Here is an 18,574-nt window from a genome sequence, read left to right on the forward strand (position 1 = left end):
TCCAAACTGAAAAGCGAAATAAACATTTCCCTGAGTAAAAATGCCTTGTTGATTGCAGAAGTCAGAGGGGCGTGGCCATGCTGAAGGCAAGAGGAATTCTAAGCCAGTTTCTCAACCCAGCCCATCTGATATCAGTAACCACAACACATTCAAAGTCAATTAAAAGTCGCCTTTCTTGCCCGTTCCGATGCTCGCTTTCAACTTTGAAATGAGACCACTTGGACAACAGTAATGATAAATAATTGCAAATAGAGCATGTTTACAGAATTTAATGTCATTTTTATAGAGCACCTCTTATTTTAAGAAAAGATGGGCGAGACGATTTTTGAAACTAACTGCAAATTAAGCACACAATATTTAATATCTGTATTTTACCATTTTGATAAGACATATTTCAGTACTCCAAAACACTTTTATTAGACAGCCAACATGCTTACAAGTAGTAAATCCAGGTTAGTGGATCATAATTAAACATCACTCTGTGGCAAACGCAGAGTTCAGCAGGCCATCAAGGAAGAAGTGACGTGCATTTCTGCAGTGTAAAGATGCACAAATGATTTTCTCCTTAATCTACAGTCACACAAAGCACCAGGAAAATCTTTGGTGATGTTCTCAGATGATTCTGACGCTTATCACCCAGTTCCTCGTGATGTCCTCCACACCATCAACCCTCTGTCCTCCTCACAGTTTCTTCCTCAGCTTGCCTTTCTTATGGCCACCCCTTCCAAAACCTGACTTTTTAACTTCTCCGAGCCACTTTTTGTTCTTGGAGCGGAGCTTCCTCATCCCCCCGCCCTGCAGGAACTGGTGCTTCTGCTTTTTCTTGCGCTGCTTCATGATCTGATCCTTTGTTTTCAGCTCCGAGCGTGCTTTGTGGTCACCGGAGCTCTGTACGTTTGGACCTCGTCGGCCACGGCCACGACCTGGGAGAGGCACGACACAACAAAGAGGTTGGAGGTTATAGCTCGCAAGGCTGGAAGAGGGACTTGAAGTATTTACCTTTAGAGTTGAGTTAAAACATGGTGGCTGATGGTCTATATTTAACATGTTTGTGCTATTCATTTTGATGCCTTCCTACCTCTTGCTGGCTTCCTGCCTCCTCCGCCTGTTTCTCCATCTGATCCAGATCCTGTATCATCAATCTTGTATTTTTTCTTCCACTCCTCATAACTGACATGTTGTCAAGTGATACAACATCTTCACAGTACAGCTTAATATTGTCATAGGAGTAGAGAAGAGAGTCATTGAGAGCAGCACACAGAGAAGCTTTTTGTTGGAAGGATACAAGTTCTTCCTGTTCTTCTTGTTACTGATAACCTGACCGCTGTCTGTTTTGATCTTCTTCTTCTGGTCTTCTTTTCCCGTTTCTCTCACAAAACGCTTCCTCTTACGGTCCCTAAAAAAAGAAGGGGGAAAAAAGACTTTAAATTATAGTTTGAAATGACCATTTGGTGGATACTGAGTCAAACATAGGGAAATTTGTACCATTTCATCATTTTCTTCTGCTGGTTAAGGCGATCGCCTTCATCTCCCATGAGATCAAGGACAGCTGAAGAGGCCTGCTGTTCAAAAGCACTGCCCTCTCCACCGAGACTCAACCTGTCGACGCATAACACAGGACAAAACAGCATAAAACACAAAGCCATTCACATTTTTTAAAGAAACAGATGCAACAGTTTAATGCCTCACCCTCTCTCAGAGTCAAAGTCTTTAGGTCTGTAAGGGATATAATACTCTTCATCTTTGCCTGACTGCCTCTTTTTCTTGGTCTTTGGTCGCTCTTCGCCATCTTCCTGCTGACCTCTTCTTTTACCACCTACCACCTCTGAAAACACCCCCTGGTGGAAATAGAAAGAATTACATGGTACAAAGTGACAAAGCATGATACAGAGATCCTACTATCTTCCTCTTCTAGTTTGTATACAACATCATCTACATCAAAACTGCACTTTATTTTGCTTCTTCTTCATCAGACAGCACAAACAACTTTCTCATTTTGACTCAAATATTGGTTTTGAATGAAAATTCTGCAACAATCCTGGGTGTTTATTCAACTTGTGAGCAGGTTTTCTAATTCACCGTACGATTATTATTGACACTAGTACATGTTCGTGCTGCTGGCAAACTAATACACTCAAGAACTTATAGCAAAGCAAAGAAGTGAAAAGTAGGTCTTGCCTACATAAATAAACATAAGACAGTTGTGAAACTTTGACATAGTAACATCTGCAGTAATATTTACACCTGTGATGAGATCTCACAAGCATTAGCCTTATTTTGAAACCAAGATTGTTTACACAGACTTTGTAATTGCAGAGAAATGCTCCATTTATTTTGGTCATTTCATTTTTGAGCAGGAAGCTCACCTTTTTTGTTATAGCCTTTAGATGAATAGAGAGTTTTCCAATTAAATACATATTCTTTAAATAATGTTCCCTCTTATAAAAAGTAGGATAATTTAAAAAAAATTTAAAAAATGTATTATACCTCTATTACTTAGAAAAAAACCCTGTTGTTTTCTGTTGTCTGTTATATAACGTTAGTGATGCTCGTTTCAATTCATTTCTTAATCAGCTAAACAGGTCAGTTAAGAAACAGTCAAATATTAAGTTACATTTGAAAACGGTTTAAAAAAAAATATCTCCATTCCAAAATGTCACATGACAATCTCATTGGCTCACGGAGTTATGATGTCACTACACTTTGATCCTTTGAAGTTTTTCCTTAAACAGGGGTGACACACAGCAGTTTTTTAGTTCGTGTCCTCGCAGCATTTGTGTTTGCAGCCTTCACACGTTCACCACAGAAACTTTTGGAAACCTTTTCAGAGTTGTCGTGTACAACCTTCAACATGTATCCAACAAGACACCAACCAAGGCAAAAAGATTACGCCGCTTCTCCTTCCTGTCGTGGCCAGCCAAGTGACCTCTTAGCCGTCCAAAGGGCATTACATGACAGTAAGAAGGAAAACTACCATCTCCAGAATAAAATTCAACAGATTGAAGAAGAGAAACTTCAACTGGAGGAGAAGTGTAGACAGATGGAAGTGAAATATAAAAGCCTGGAAGAAAGACAAAAACGCCAGCCCGACATAAATATTATTAATGAGGGTTGGGGAATCAAGTTTGGACAAGCCCGAGAGCAGATTGTCTTCCTAATTAAGGAAAACAAGCAAAAGAGCGTGGAACTAAAGGAGATGTCCAACCAGCTTAAAGACAGCAAAGCTACTGTTGAGAAGACAGAATGGGATCTCCAATATATGGACCAAATGAATCGGCTGCTCCAAACAAACTTCGATGAAGCTGTGAAAAAAAATAAAGAAATCCTCCAACAGAAGGAAGAACAGGAGAAAAAGCAAAGAGACATGGAGCACAAACTCAAAGTCACGGAGGAAAAATACAGAACGCTGAAAGAGAAGGTGGATGATACTCTGCGCCAAAACAAAGACCTTCTTCACGAGAAAAAGCAACTAGAAGGGGAAAAAGAAAAACTGGACAAACAATGCTCGCACATGCAGAAAAGGATGGAGCAAATGGCGAGAAACAACTCAGAGCTCACTAAGGGGATATTGTTGGAATACAACAACTTGAAGCGCAAACACACTGAAATGCAGGCGCAAAAGCAAGAACAAGACAACATACATGACGACCTGCAGCGTACGCTCCAAGATATCCACAAAAGAAATGAGGAGCTACAAGACATGTACAAAGAAGTACAACAAAGAAACGCAGACATGCACAAGGACAAGATAATGCAGGAGGAAACATCCAAAGAGCTCAGGGAAAAGCTTGAAGAAAAACAAGCAACGTTGGAAGAGGTGGAGAAAACATGCAAGAAGCTTGAGAAACAAAACAAAGAAACCATCGATGAGTTGAGAACCCTCATCCTGGAAAAAAAAGCTCTTGTAGAAAACTGCATGAAAAAGAAGAACAAACGCTTCCGCTGGCCCTGGAGGAGGAACTCTACTGCTTCCTCACCTGGTGTAGCCTCGTCTTGCTCCACCTCTGTTCACCACCCCAACCAGTCCCGGCAGTTGACTGTCCCCTCCTGAGCCTGGTTCTGCCGGAGGTTTCTGCCCGTTTAAAGGCAGTTTTTCCTCCCCACTGTCGCCTAGTGCGTGCTCAGAGGGGATTGTTGGGGTTTTCTCTCCTCTACCTTGTTTCATTATTTACTTAACTTTTTGTGCTTACTTCATTTTACCTTGTTTCATTATTTACTTGTTAACGTTTCGTTCTTACTTCATTTTACCTTGTTTCATTATTTACTTGTTAACGTTTTGTTCTTACTTCATTTTACCTTGTTTCTTTATTTACTTGTTTAACTTTTTCTTTTTCAACTTATTCATAAAACAATAAACCAATTGAATTTATCCTTTGAGTATTTTTCATCTTTTCATCTATAACTTTTTCAAACATTCATATCTGTCGTTTATCTTCTTCTTGAAACCTCATAAATGGTGAAGGAAAAATCCTGGAACATGGTTTGAAACACTGAAATTGTTTCAGCTGAAACCGGCAAAGTCATACGTGTGTGTGTGTGTGTGTGTGTGTGTGTGTGTGTGTGTGTGTGTGTGTGTGTGTGTGTGTGTGTGTGTCACCGGTGACACGGTGTCACTGGTTAGGTCATCATGTTTAGGCTCATTCACTCGAAAAATTATTTAGGCCAAATCTTTAAAACTGTATCATTGCATACACATTTTCAATTCATTTCAATCGCACAAATCCAGAAATAATTATTTGCAGTATCTTATCTGATTTATTTTGAGAATGTCATGCCTGATCATTTGCACCCACACCACCAAAAATGGGGGCAAAAGGGAGGAGATCGCATTTAATCGGTTATAACAAGAGGTCAGAAATATAAGAGCTGCAGAAACCTCTGAATCTCAGCTATAAGCTCATGTAAACCATTTCTACAATCGCCAAACAAAGCAAAGTCACCAAACAGTTAAAAGAGCAGTTAGTCACCATGAATCTGTGGACAGGTAATATCCACACTTTCATTTATGATTTCCTGGAGTTCAATGTGTGCTTAATCCTTAATGAAACTGATGTAAACCTGCAACTACAGAGATCCAGGGAAGAAAGAAAGAAGCAATACTTCACCCATGCTTACTTTTAAATCACTCTCATCCTTTTCGGTGATGTCACAGTCAGCAGTAGTGGTGGGGTTGGTTGGCTGCTGCAGCCTGCTTTCTGCAGCTCGGTCTTCTCTCTGCTTGCTGAATTTGTCCACTAGCCGAGTGTCTTTAGAGCGTTTGGCCCGCATCACCTCACTGGCTGGTGTCTTACTACTGGAGTTGATTTCGAAGATGGTCTATTTCAGGAGACAATTATATGTTTTTTTGCTTACTAGAACACTTTTTACCAGAAAATGCAGCGCTGCGATGTGTCTGCATTAGAGCTGGGCGATAGAACGATAACGATATGTATCGCGATGTAACTTTTTCTCGATAGAAAAATTTAACTATTGCGATAGACCTCGTCGCTCTTGTCCTCTTAAAAAAAAAAAAAAAAAAAAAAGGAACAGCCAATCCAAATTAAGTAGCGCAGAGCCGAACCAATCACAGCCGCACCGTCACGTCACGTGACTTGTTACGTACAGCACAAGTGCCAAGCCGCACATGTGTATTTGTTTGGGAAGCAGCCAGCCACCATACCGCCCGGGTAATGGAGGAAATGAGTGTGCCGACTACAAAAATAAACAGAGTGTGACCGAAGGTTACCGAAGAGAAAACAGATGATGGTTCCAACGCCGGAGAGATTGTCGAACGGAAGAGCCAGAGAAGTTCCGTAGTGTGAAGGTATTTCGGCTATTTCAAGTCTGACAAAAAACAGAGTAGCGTGCACTGTAAATTGTGCCGAAAGCAAGTCTGGAAATACAATAAACTGGTGCATGCGCTACGTCCACACGTACCTGGGCATTCTTGAAAACGCAGATTTTTATATGCGTTTGCACCTTTCGTCCACACGTAAACTGCGTTTTTGGTCACTGAAAACGAAGATTTTTAAAAACTCCGGCCAGGGTGGATATTTTTGAAAACTCAGTTTTTGCATTTACGTGTGGGCGAGAAAAACGGAGAAAACGCAGCGTCAAAGATGTGCGCATTTTTTGACGTCACACTGTGCGCCACGTTATTGTTTCGGTGAAATGAATTTCTACAATACTGTTACTGTTAATTCTACTCTCTGCAGTGTTTAAATGCTTACATATACACACAGTTACTGTCCGTCCACACATACGACTCGGTTCTGCTTCTATGCCGCAGCTTTGTTTACTTTTTCCCACCGAGGCTTCTAGACTTCTGATTGGCCAACATTTCTGCACGGTTAGGAATCTAGCGCCACCTGCTGCTTTGGCATGTTCATAGCAGCGTTTTCCTTCATTTCTGCCTTTATGTGTGGACGGGATTATTTTTTAAAACGAAAACGGAAAATCTCCGTTTTCAAAAATACCCGTGTACGTGTGGACGTAGCCTCAGTCTCTGACTGGAAGCGCTAATTCGTCATTCGGCTTTTGTCAGACTAAAGTAACTGTTAAAACTGTTTGAAAAGCTCAGCTATACAACAAGGAGAGATTGAGAATTTCCTTTTAGTTCTCAGTTTATTTGATACTGACAAAAGTTAGTCAGTTTTGTCTGTTCTTCTGTAAAACAAACTAAGATTTATTTTTAGAATTAATATTTTGTTTCTAAGTGGAATTGACAATTTAGTCTGTTTCGTTTGTTCTATTTTGAAACTTAAACGCTTTAGCGGCTGCCTTTTGTGTAGTTTGCAATATTTGCCTTTATTTATCTGAAAAAGTCTCATGTTCCTTAAGTACATCTACCCTGTTGAACTTATTATGGGAAATAAATATTTAAATAAAAACAAGCTGCTGATTATTTCACATTTTACTTGTGAGCAACGGCACATTTAAATCTTACAAATATAGTTATTTGGCTTATATCGTGATAGATATCGTTATCGCCTGAAATGAAAAAAACATATCGTGATATGAAAAAATCTCATATCGCCCAGCTCTAGTCTGCATCAAACTCACCGCTTTGGATTTGTAGCTCTTGATGGCATCGACTATTTGAAGGCACTCCAGTTCCATTTTTTCCAGACCACACCCTGAAACAAATCAAACTGTCTTACTTAACTGCCATCAGTTCCTCACTACTCCTTTTGATTATTTTCATAACTTCTCTCTTCTTTTTATACTTTATCCTCCTTTGAACTTACCAAGTACTGGATGGACACCCATGCTGGACACATCTGTGTTTTTAACCCGCCTGATGGACTCCGGCGAGGGGTTTGGCCGCGACTTGAGGTACTGCTTGTAGGCGTTCTCTGAGACACGGAGCAGATTTTGCAGGTCCAGGGAGTTTTCGTGAGACGTGATCAGATGAGCACTTTCATCATCCAAGATGCTTTGAGGGACTCGACCAAACACACCTTCTGAATCTGGAGTACGAAAAGAAATGCAGACATTTCAATACAGTGACAGATAAAAAGAGCACTAAATAAAGTTTATTAGCAACCTCAAATGTGTAGCACATCAGTTAAACAGTTCATCTATCACTTTAAGACCTGACAGGCATGCAGTGGAGTCTACCTTGTGTGTGTTCAGGTGAAGCAAACTGAACTGGTCGCCCTAGGAAGAGGTGGAGGTCGTAGACATAAGGCATTTCATCAGGACAAATCAGACTATAGGCTGTGCCACTTCGGCCCGCTCGTCCCACACGCCCTGATGGGAAAAGACAGGGGGAAATACACGTAATGCTGGCCTAATCATTTCAAATTAAAGAGGCTCAATCACTTTGTTCCTTCTGCATACAGCTGCTCACCAACTCTGTGCAAGAAAAGTTTGGCCTTGGAGGGGAAGTTGTAATTGATGACATTATCCAGCAGGGGGATGTCTATACCACGAGCAGCAACATCAGTCACCAGAAGCACCATGGCTTTCCGATGCACAAATTTCCCAATGTTGATCTTCCTGGCAGTCTGATCAAGGGCACTGTAGATGTAGGCACACTCTAAACCTTCTGACGACAGCAGCTGGACATCAGGGGAAAAAAAGAAGTCAACTAAAGCTCTAGTTTTTAAAACAATATTTAACATTCTCACAAATTTAGGCTACACTGTTATCTTACCTCCTTTAGGTACTCCACATGGTGTTTGGTGGCAGCAAAGACCACTGTCTGTTCCTGAGGCTTCACTACGTTCCTCAGGAGGTGGAGCAGCAGAGCCGGCTTGTCATCCACACGCAGGTGGAAGAATGACAGCTGATGAAAGTTAGAAGAAATTAAAACATGCTCAAAGCCATGGAAACATCAGGTGACTGTAAGGACTTTTGCTTTGGGCTTTACATTTAAATCTTTCAACATTTCTGGGAGAAGAATACAAAATGTTTGAATAGCAAGTGTCTGAAGACAGAGCAACAAGTAGAAAGACCAAGACACTGACACAGTAGCTGATTTAACATAAGTTAGCATGTAGAGTAGATGCAATAATCCTGTACTCAGGTTGTAATAAATAATGTAAAACCTTCCATCTAATTTCTCAGATTAACCAAAATGTAAATAAAACAAAAGCAAATTCTGCCTTTTTACCTTGATCTGATCACTGAGCTTGGAATCCACATCCAAACGAATCAGTACAGGTTCTGTCAGGCCTGAGAAAAAAGTTTGTATACACCGGTGTGAATATAATTAGGTTCATTTGCCTTTAGATGCGAAAAAATATGGAAGCTAAGTTGAATGAATATGCTTTATGATGAGAAAATAAGCCAGAAAAACTTGATCTTCAGTTCAGGTTACGCCCACTTCTCGTTGTCAGCAGTTATTTCCCATAATCCCCTGAAGTCAAAGAATATCATTCACTCTCTATGGTCTCTGGTCACATGTCCCTCTCCAGTGAGGATCCAGGTAACAACTGTAGAGGTTTGTATAGAAAATGCCAACTTGTCTCCAAGCACTCACTAACTTACCAGCTGATCAGCAGTAAAACTTGAAGAACGATACAAACTGGAAGTGGAAACATTCACCTTCAAAGTTAAAGTTATGCCTCACCAACGTGGCTAACACATTTGAAAAAGGCACAGTTAGTGTTGCCATTTCACAGTTTCACCGCTGCTTGTGGAGTAATTGGCAAGTGTTTGCAACCTACATGTAACCAATTTAACCCTGCAAACACCAGCAACCTCTAGCACCCACCAACTGGTCAGGGAATACACATTTTGTGCTACCAACCAGTGGTTGGCAGGTGTTTACCAACTGTTCTCTAGATCTGTGTGACTGGGACTCAAATGGATATGACTTTGAATGTGATTTTTGTAGTGAAAAGGTAACAAGTGTATATCAATAGATTCTGCTAACTTTCATTTCCCAAGAAAAAAAAGATGCTAACTTTCTTTTTTTTCATGATTAACAAAAACTGAGGGAAGTGGGGCATGAAGGTGAGAAAGGCCAGACGACAGTTAAAAACAGCAGCTATGGGAAAACATTAGAAGACAGTTTATGCATTTTCTCTAATATGCAGAAGATGTCAACTACATTCAGATGAAACAAATCAACTCGGTCTCTATCTATAATTTAGGCTGTTTACTTACATCACAGAGTTTCAATATTGTGACTTGGACTCAACTGAATTAAACCTAACAGAGTAGAAATGAAACGGTTAATCTTACCAGCTCTGGCAAACTCCACCAACAGTTTAGGCAGGGTGGCAGAAAACAGCAGAGTCTGTCTAGTGTCTGGAAGTCTGCGGATGATCTCCTGAAGCTGCTCAGCAAAGCCCATTTCGAACAACCTGATTCAGGAAAACATTTCAGAATTCAATTTGGAAAATTAGAGCAATAAATAAAAAACAAAAAAAACATGAAAAATGCAATTTCTCACCTGTCAGCCTCGTCAAACACCACATACTCCACACTGTGCAACTTCAGGTTCATCTCCATGACAACGTGCATAAGACGACCAGGGGTACCGATGATACTGAAGGGGGAGAACTGAGCTTAGCATTTCAGCATAAAAATCCATAAAATCCTATGTACCCTTTTTCTTAAGTTATCATGTGACTTTCAAAAAACTTGACCTCTGAATTCTAACCTTAAGGTCAAGATCGGTGGGATTTGATACCTATTTGCAGTAGACACAACTATGGTATCAATTTGAAACTTCTACATGTCTTTGTTATCATATTCATTAACTTAGGTCTCCACGTTGGGGGTTGGTGGGAGGTTAAATAAATAAATATATAAAAGCACTCACATGTCAGGGTTTTCATGGAGAGCAGCAAACTGATCTTCCATCCTGAAAAACAGCAGAGGCATTCACATTAACAGACGACATCAAAGAGCAACAAGAAGAACAAAGTAACAAGACAGCTAAGTAGTCACGCACCTGTCTCCACCAAGGATCAAAGCAGTCTTGAGACCGGTGAATTTTCCCAGCTGCGAGACCCCGATAGAGAAAGGAAAACAGGTAGTACATTAATGACACACCTAAAGATGTAGTTAACGGCTTTATTTCACACTTTTCACCTGCAAGACCTACATGAACGGTAATTTCCACTCACCTCTTTCGTGAACTTCATGGTCTGTAGGGCCAACTCTCTGGTGGGGGTCAGAATGAGGGCCCTGGCTCCTGTTTGGGCTTGAGGGGCCTTTAGCTTCTCAAACATGGGAATCAGGAAGGCAGCAGTCTTACCGCTGCCAGTCCGAGCCATGGCTACAACATCTTTTCCATCCAAAATTACAGGTACAGTCTGAAGTGGTGAAAAGAAGAGGGTAATAAGTCACATATTTACATCACAGTGTAACATGACACATAACCTCGAAGCAGCACCAACAAACCTTTCTTTGGATGGGAGTAGGAATTTTGTAACCCTTCTTCATGACGCCTTTAAAAACAGGGTAACTGAGACCTGAAATCAGACATCAGACAGGTCATCTAGCTTTGTTTCAGCTCAAATGGACACATCCAAGTAGGCAGATAGTGGAAAACCTACCCATGGACTGAAACCCTCCAGATTTCTTTTTCTTCTTGTTTTGAGCTCTGACCAGCTCCCTGGTGTCTGGCTCCACATCTGACAAGCACTCTGATGCTGCAGGGAAGCGCGGCAGTTTCCGCCCTGGCTGTGAGACAAATAAAGAAACACGAGCACTACTTCTTAGCAAGATGAAACCTTCAAGACGTCTAAAAAACTGATCAAAACGTTATACAGTGAAAGATTTCAATATTCCTTATACTGAGAATGAATTAATAAAAATCTTATGGTCAAGGGTTGTTGCTGTGATGTAAGAGTGGGAGACCTACATCTCTGGTGCAGCAAAACGCTAAATATCCACAGATGCCACTTTGTTATTTACAAATTTTTACCATTTCAAAACCTGCTGATCTACTATACAACCATCTCTAGGGTTTACGGAGAATGATGCAAAAAAACGAGGAAATATCCAGTGAGTGGCAGTTCTCTTGGTAAAAATGCCTTGTTAATGCCAGAGGAGAATGGCCAGACGACTTGGATCTGAAGGTAACATCAAAATTGTACCTAAATAACCACTGGGTACAGTTAATGTATGCACAAGAGCATCTCTGACAAATATTATGGACAAAAATATCTGGAGAAATTAGGGCAGTTCTAAAGGCAACATTTTCAATTAGTTTAACCTTTTTCTTATTCTAGAGACTAGTTTTTCATTCTACTTTCAGGGTTTAGTTTAGTTTAAAACTAGAGCGGAAGGAAACAAACTGTTTTTGCAATGGTACTAACAAATAATTCAGAGTATATGAGAAGAAACTGTTTTTTCAGGGGGCATCCGGATTTGAACCGGAGACCTCTTGATCTGCAGTCAAATGCTCTACCACTGAGCTATACCCCCTCTGCCTTCTACTGGCTCAGCAAAACCATGAGTAGCTGACAGAGCTGCGGGCTCAAAACAGCGACATTAGACATCGATGAATCGCGCAGATCGACGATCAGATGATTAAGAGACTCGAGAGGACGTGTAAGAAGGTTTTAATCATTTAAAACTTACCGAATCATCGTCTTTAATTTCAACAGCCAGCTCGAAGTCTCCGTCAGAGTCGGTCTCCGGCTCTCTGTTGGCTGTGTGTCTCTTCTTCTTCGTCAGCTTCTTCTTTCTCTGAGCCATCCTGTCACTTTAGTGTCCTTTCAGCCCGCGGCAGGAAATTTGTTTTTCTCTGCAGATTTCTGAATTATCGAAATGGCATCAAGTTTTCAAAACACCCCATCAAAAGACACAGCACGCAGACATGTTGAAAACACGTGTGAGCTTCATTTTCTTCTTCTACCTCGAAGTGCAGTCGCGTGGCTTGAAACTCAACGCTGCCCCCTACTGCCAGGGAGTGTGAAACGCGTTACAAGCTACAACAATATTTCATTTACATGCAGGATTTAAAGACTGTTTCTTTTAATAAGTCTGTGACTACGTTTCTTAAATTTCTAGAATTAATTTGTTCACTCACCCTAAAAGTAAAATTGGATTTTTTTAAAAGAAAGCACTGATATATAGTTTAAAATCTGAAAGCTTTTAAAGATTAATCTGAATGCTGGTGTGCAGATTTTGAGCTCTTTGGGTTAATCTTTATATGCCTGCACCCAAGATGTCACATTATGTTTTTTTATATATCTTGCCGGACTATTTAAATTCTGTTAAAAGCAGCACAACATTTGCCACTTGGCCTCTCACAGTGGTGGGGTAACATTCATTTCTTAATGTATTCATCTATTTTAATCAGTGTATTGTACAAATGGAATCAAACAGGAACGCTGCTTTTCATTTCTTTTTGATACGAAGCATCCTCACCCATTTGCCCTATTGTTTTAGTGTTTCTATATACATATAAAAGCTGGCACAGATGTCTCATTGCTGAGTCATAGTTTGAATCTCTACGATGTATTATTCACAGTCACAGACAGTTCCCGTATCTTGCAGCTCCAGTGTATCCAGACAAATTCACATTAAGATCACTAAGGTTGCACATTTTTGCAAATATAATCTCTCTTATCTGACTGATAAAAAAATCAAAGTAACAAAGCTGTGTTCTTTTTTTCTTTTTTCTTTTCCTTGGTGCTGGGTATAGCTTAGCCCCAGGAAACAACTAAAGAGATAAAAAATATTCTTCAAGCATGCAAAAGCTAGCGTTACCCAAATATGCTTTCATTCTGATGACTGTGTTTTTATATGACTCAAAAACTCGTGGAAGACAAATTCTTTCAGTTGCATAACTTTTTGTGAGTGCACAGCGCATTTTGGCAGGGAAAGTCTACCCATCCACGCCACAACTGTCCTATATACAACCCTGAAATATGCTCCAAAAAAACAGTTTTAGTTGCTGGCACAAACACAGGCTTGGGGGACAGAATCTCAAAGTTTCCTTGTTAATTACTTGCAGTGCTAAATTTAGGATTATTCCTTTTAAATGCCACCTTATGAGCACATTAAGCAGAAAAAAAGTATTTTATCATTCGTTATCACACTATCATTGATGGTATTACTAAACAGAGTGCTCCCTCTACTCTTTAAATGCGCAGTGTCAAAGATATACAGAACAAATCTTTGAAATTCAAATTCAAATCTTACACAACCGGATAAATGAAGGGATCAAATATTAGGATCAAATCTGAGCTTTTTTTATTTTTTGTCTTGTGGTCTTATTTCATTTTATGCTAAAATGGTTTCACATAAGACATTTTGGCAATATTTGCCTCTGGTAGTCTCTTGTAATCCACTCATCCATGTATTGATTTTTGCACAAAATAAAATGTCCTTTGTGGTTTCATTAAAATGCAAGTCGTCGTGTTGCTCAAGAAAACAGCTGCCCAAGATATCACCTCCCCACCCCCCAACTGTCATGGTGTAGCCGTGCTGTCCGTTCACAATCACTCCCTTGTGCTTTTTCACACCTTTTTGATGAACTACTTTTTTGTTTCCCTCTCAAGGGAACTCTTTTTATTATAAGTATATCATGAATTAAAACTAACAACGCGTTTTCTGTTGGGTAGGTGTATCTCCAGCTCAGAGCACATTGTGCCCCTGCTCATAAACTTCACTTGTTCACAGCCAGCCACAGTTGAATTTTTTAAATCACCCAGTGGAAATGTGTCCTTTGGATGATAACACTGACACTGACAGCCAAAAAAAAATATGTACTGTGCTGCTTGAAGTCAGTGGGCTGACGTACAGTAAATAAGTCAACACCATGGCAACAGCCTGGAGCTAATGCCATTCATATTCCCCCTCCACACACACAGACATAGCCTGACTTTGGTGGCCTGCACCCAAATCTGTTCAGGGAGCTGAGAGGGCTTACACACAGGCAATAGGTGCAGCGAGTCGCCAGGATAGGATTCCGCTTTTGTCCTTATGGGTGATTTAAGTGATAAAGCCTGGGGGGATTAAGATATGAAGCTGGCAGCAGCGGGAAAGTTGTGGTGGTTTCAACTAAGCATTCAAATAAAACCGGGATTTTGGCATCAGCATGCCTTCGGGTCAGCCTCCAAAGCTCTTGGCAGTATCTTAACTCTCAGTTTTCCTACTTTGCAGAGCCCTCCTGAATAACTCCTTCATCTCCACATCATGTGACTCTGGCAGTTTCTTTTCTGGGGTTATTTATTATTCATCAGGCAGGGCTTTTAATGTTTTTGTTGATGTGCATCTTGGGCTACAGAGGGGAAAAAAACAAAGCTACAGTAGCATGTTTTAATTTTCCAATTTGGGACGTGGCTGCAGAACAACCCATCTTTCTCTAAGTGTGATCATAAGATCTTTAAAATGCAAATGTATTTTTGGTTGTAGGAGACTTGCATAGAAGCTAAAACCTCTAAAAACTCTGCAGTGTGTGTTTTAGTGAGTGCACAAATACACTAGTCTGCCATTCAGTCTGTGAGCGAGTGAACGCTGAATGAAAGTCATTAGGGAAACAGATGTCAACATGTGTCAGGTTGGATTTTTCTAAAGATGTTTCTGTATGTGGCAGATGCTGCCTCTAAGCCTTGGAGATTGAGGGGAATGTTTAAATTAAGAGATTATTGAGCTTATGGTTCGTAAAGCTTAGCTTTTAAATGGGGGTAGAAGTGAAATATTCTTCCATATCTGTGTCGACTCAATAATTTATCACAGCACTCTTCAAAAAGCTGGCCGTGGGTTCAGTGGACCTTTTAAAAATAGTCCAAACATCCAATTAGTGTTGCGACTGATGCACTGTAGCATATCAGGCGTTCAAATCCCTGCAGCAAGCCTTCAAACACTGGTTTGATTTTTCATGCCAGACGCTGTACATCCAAGGGGCACATTAATCTCGGAAATCTGATAACAGCTCCTCAGATAGTTTTAAATGGCCGTATGGGAGGAAATATCTGCTTTGGATTTTTGTTTCATGAAAGAAAATTCTATCCAAGTTGTCAAATGCAAGAATTACACTGAGTGATGACCTAAAAAGATGCATTTTTTATATTATTATTATTATTATTACAGCAAACTCTTTCAGCCCTTAAAGAAAACTTACAATTCCATAATTTTAAAATCAGTCAAGTACAGCAGTTTGGAAAATATGAAGAACGCCTGAAACATTTGGACGTCTATTTAAGTTGTATATTTATTTAACTCTGTAGTCCTTATTTATACGTTCTGCTCAATATGCCAACAGGCAGAGTGAATCATGCTGATGTGAATAACCTGGTGAGGTAGATAAAAGTCTCAGAGCCCGAGCAGAGAGGATGTTCTGCACAGTGAGTGTAATTGTCCCACCCCTAGTGAGAGCAGCAGATGGTGAGAGGCCCCTGGGCTTTAACTGCCACCCCCACCCCCCCAAGCTCCTGGGCAAGAAGACAGAGCAGCCATGCACAAAATATCTGGCCACTGACTGGACCCTGCCACGCTTAGTGCCACAGGCTGATAAGACGCTCAGAGGAGCAGCACTCACATGCTCAAGTAGACTTACAAGTATGTTAACCTGGTGATTTCTCTGGACCCCGACTTAACCCATCATGATCGATGTTGTAACCTCTGAGGCCAACTCTCAATAGGTGATTTTGACTGTTGAAAAGTTTTGTGGTATTTGATCAAATTCAACTGAAAATAAAACACAGACACATTGAAATGTTGAAATGGAACTTTTATATTTGTCCTGTTTTTTAATAATATGTCTTAACTTTGAATTTGTCACTAGCAGCATGTTTTCAGAAGTATGGAATGCTGTGTATTCACGTAATAAAAAGCTCTTTAGGTTAGGTTAGGTGTTTTTAAAAAAGCGTGTCGGAGAAACTGATCCTATCAGATGTAAAAATGGGCATGGGCTCGCCACTTTGTAAAAGACAGAGAAGATAAAAGGTTCACCAATTTAAGAATGACTTTTCTGAACGTAGGATTGCAAAGAATTTAGTCATGTCCTCATCTACTGTAATATTATTAAAAGATTCAGGGAATCCAGAGAGAAAGCTCTTTAAGCAAGGATCAAGGCCCAAAACTAAGCTTGTGTTTGCATTACAGTTCTTGGAAGCGCTCACTCTTTTCTCAGAACTCTCACTAAACTTCGTTCTCTTGTGGCAGTATCTCACAATCGGATCAAAACAGTTTTATTTATGCTTGAAACCATACAGCGCCATCATGCACAAGACACAAAGTAATGACTCTACTGAGGCTTCATTACATGCTACATCAGAAAATTGTATGGGAGGGTTTTTCCAGCCTCCTGAGGCTGTCTTGCAATTCTACACAAGTTGCCAAATATGTAGCACACAGGGATTGAACGCAACCCCCCCGTCTTCCTGGATCTCCTGCAACATGACTATACAGTAAATAGCCAAGATTATGGCAGCAACAGAGGATCTCTACTGAGGTAGGTTATTCAATGTGTCCTACTTGTTTTATTCACAAAAGAAACTAAAACAAAGAACAAACGATATGATAAGCGTTTATGCTTTACGTGTACGATATAGCTCATAGGACTAACTATACGTCTCATGCTGTGTTTACAGTTTTCCTCATTATTTAACCCAAAAAAATAGAAATTTGCAGACATTTCTAATATCATGAAGCTTGTGTGTCAACAACGTGACTCCAAACTGCTAAACTCTGAGCACAGTTCCATCTGGCTCATTTAAATGTAATTTGAAATCACAGTTTTGGAAATCTCTCAACACAAATTGCATCATTTAAGCATTTAGCACACTTTGTATTGATAACTCAACTGGAATAACAATTTAATCCTGCATCAGAGTATGAAACAGCCCTCAAGTAACTTCAACTGACTTGTATAGGCGTTAGGCAAGACGATGGTGCAGCAAGAACACAGGGGAAGGTTAAGAGGAGGCCCCCCAGAGAGCAGAAGGCAAATTTACTTTTTTTTGTAGTGCCTTTGTTACCTTTTGCATCTGCACACTGGTTTTTCTTTATAGTATTTCTCATATTGCCAATGCATTATGTAAGAGAAATGATTAGTTTTGCTATTTACTACTTAAAATAGGTGATGTAGTACTGTGTGTACATAGAATGTTTTAGTGGAAGGAGTTGTTTTTCAGATGAGAGAGCGTGGTTTTAAGTGCTGTGTTTCATTTTGCAAGAGAAGTGTGGAGTTTTGACAAAGTGGTGAACTCTTTTCCGATTGTGTTGAGAGTTTTGATGATTTCATTTTCTGGAAACGTGTTTTAACATCTGCCTCCGGTGGTGAATCACTGTGAAGAATGTGTTCTGGTGACTGTTAATGTCTTTAGAGTTTAGTAAAAATTCTCAGTGGGGCCTGGGAAATGTGTCTAGGTTGGAAACTGATGCCAAATCAGTGACAATTAAGAAAAAAAAAGTTTAGGATGTTGAGAATTTGGGATTTGGCGTTTTGGGGATTTAGAAAAGCAGACTGACTCTGTGGTGTAATTCACTGCTCAGAAGCACTTCTGAAAACCATTAGGTTACCATGCGACAAAGAATACAAAAAACAAATACAAGCAAGATCCGGAAATGCTGCTCATTTAAGGACTGAGGGAAAATGGAAAAGGGTTCGGCGGTCTAACAGATCAAGAAATTTAAAAAGAAATTAGAAATGGGGATGTGGCATCCACTGAGCCAAATGGGAGAAGGATTGTCTGGCTTATTACCAGAGCACAGTGTAAACCAGTGTCTGGAATGCTATGAAGGTGCCTTAGAGAACATGAAGTCATTGCTTATTCCAAAATGTCTTTAAGGATTCTAGCTGCTAAACTGAGCTGCCTGCTGACCATTCAGAACATCTGATTTATTCTGACACAGCGAAGTTGACACAGGAAGCCCTGAACTCTTAGCAGCTGAAATCTTACCTCATGAATAAATGTGGGGAAAAACATTTTAGAAAATACAGTAATTGGCCTCCTCACTTCTCAAACGCTTAGTGTTGGTAAAAGAAGAAGTGATGCAACGTGGTGGTAAACATGCCCCTGTGTCAACTTTCAAATCCAAACCTCTGATATTTTGTCTCTGCAAACTTTTTTATTTAGATATACCTTTTAATTCTGCAACTTTTGGAAGCATGCTTTTTATACATTACAGCACATGCATGAAGTACTATTTCATGAGAAACAGGGAAAATGTTTCA

General features: G+C 40.1%; 1 protein-coding gene and 1 non-coding gene across 2 annotated transcripts; both read right to left on the bottom strand.

The window, feature by feature from the left end:
• Positions 1-253: 253 nt before the first annotated feature.
• On the bottom strand, positions 254-12,280 carry LOC113025712 (DEAD (Asp-Glu-Ala-Asp) box polypeptide 54). Its single transcript, XM_026173789.2, has 20 exons — positions 12,025-12,280; positions 10,995-11,121; positions 10,840-10,910; positions 10,563-10,751; positions 10,388-10,437; positions 10,256-10,297; positions 9,884-9,979; positions 9,673-9,794; positions 8,597-8,658; positions 8,138-8,269; positions 7,832-8,042; positions 7,600-7,731; positions 7,227-7,448; positions 7,042-7,115; positions 5,116-5,316; positions 1,690-1,838; positions 1,486-1,599; positions 1,286-1,396; positions 1,079-1,170; positions 254-923 (listed from the first exon to the last, which is right to left on the bottom strand). The coding sequence occupies exons 1-20, from the start codon at positions 12,139-12,141 to the stop codon at positions 682-684; spliced, it is 2,556 nt and encodes an 851-aa protein (XP_026029574.1). The 5' UTR covers positions 12,142-12,280; the 3' UTR covers positions 254-681.
• trnac-gca (transfer RNA cysteine (anticodon GCA)) lies at positions 11,797-11,868 on the bottom strand. Its single transcript has one exon. It is a non-coding gene; the product is annotated as a tRNA-Cys (tRNA).
• Positions 12,281-18,574: the final 6,294 nt, after the last annotated feature.

The sequence above is a fragment of the Astatotilapia calliptera genome, chromosome 7 (genome assembly GCF_964374335.1).
Source record: "Astatotilapia calliptera chromosome 7, fAstCal68.1, whole genome shotgun sequence".
Taxonomy (NCBI): Eukaryota; Metazoa; Chordata; class Actinopteri; order Cichliformes; family Cichlidae; genus Astatotilapia; species Astatotilapia calliptera.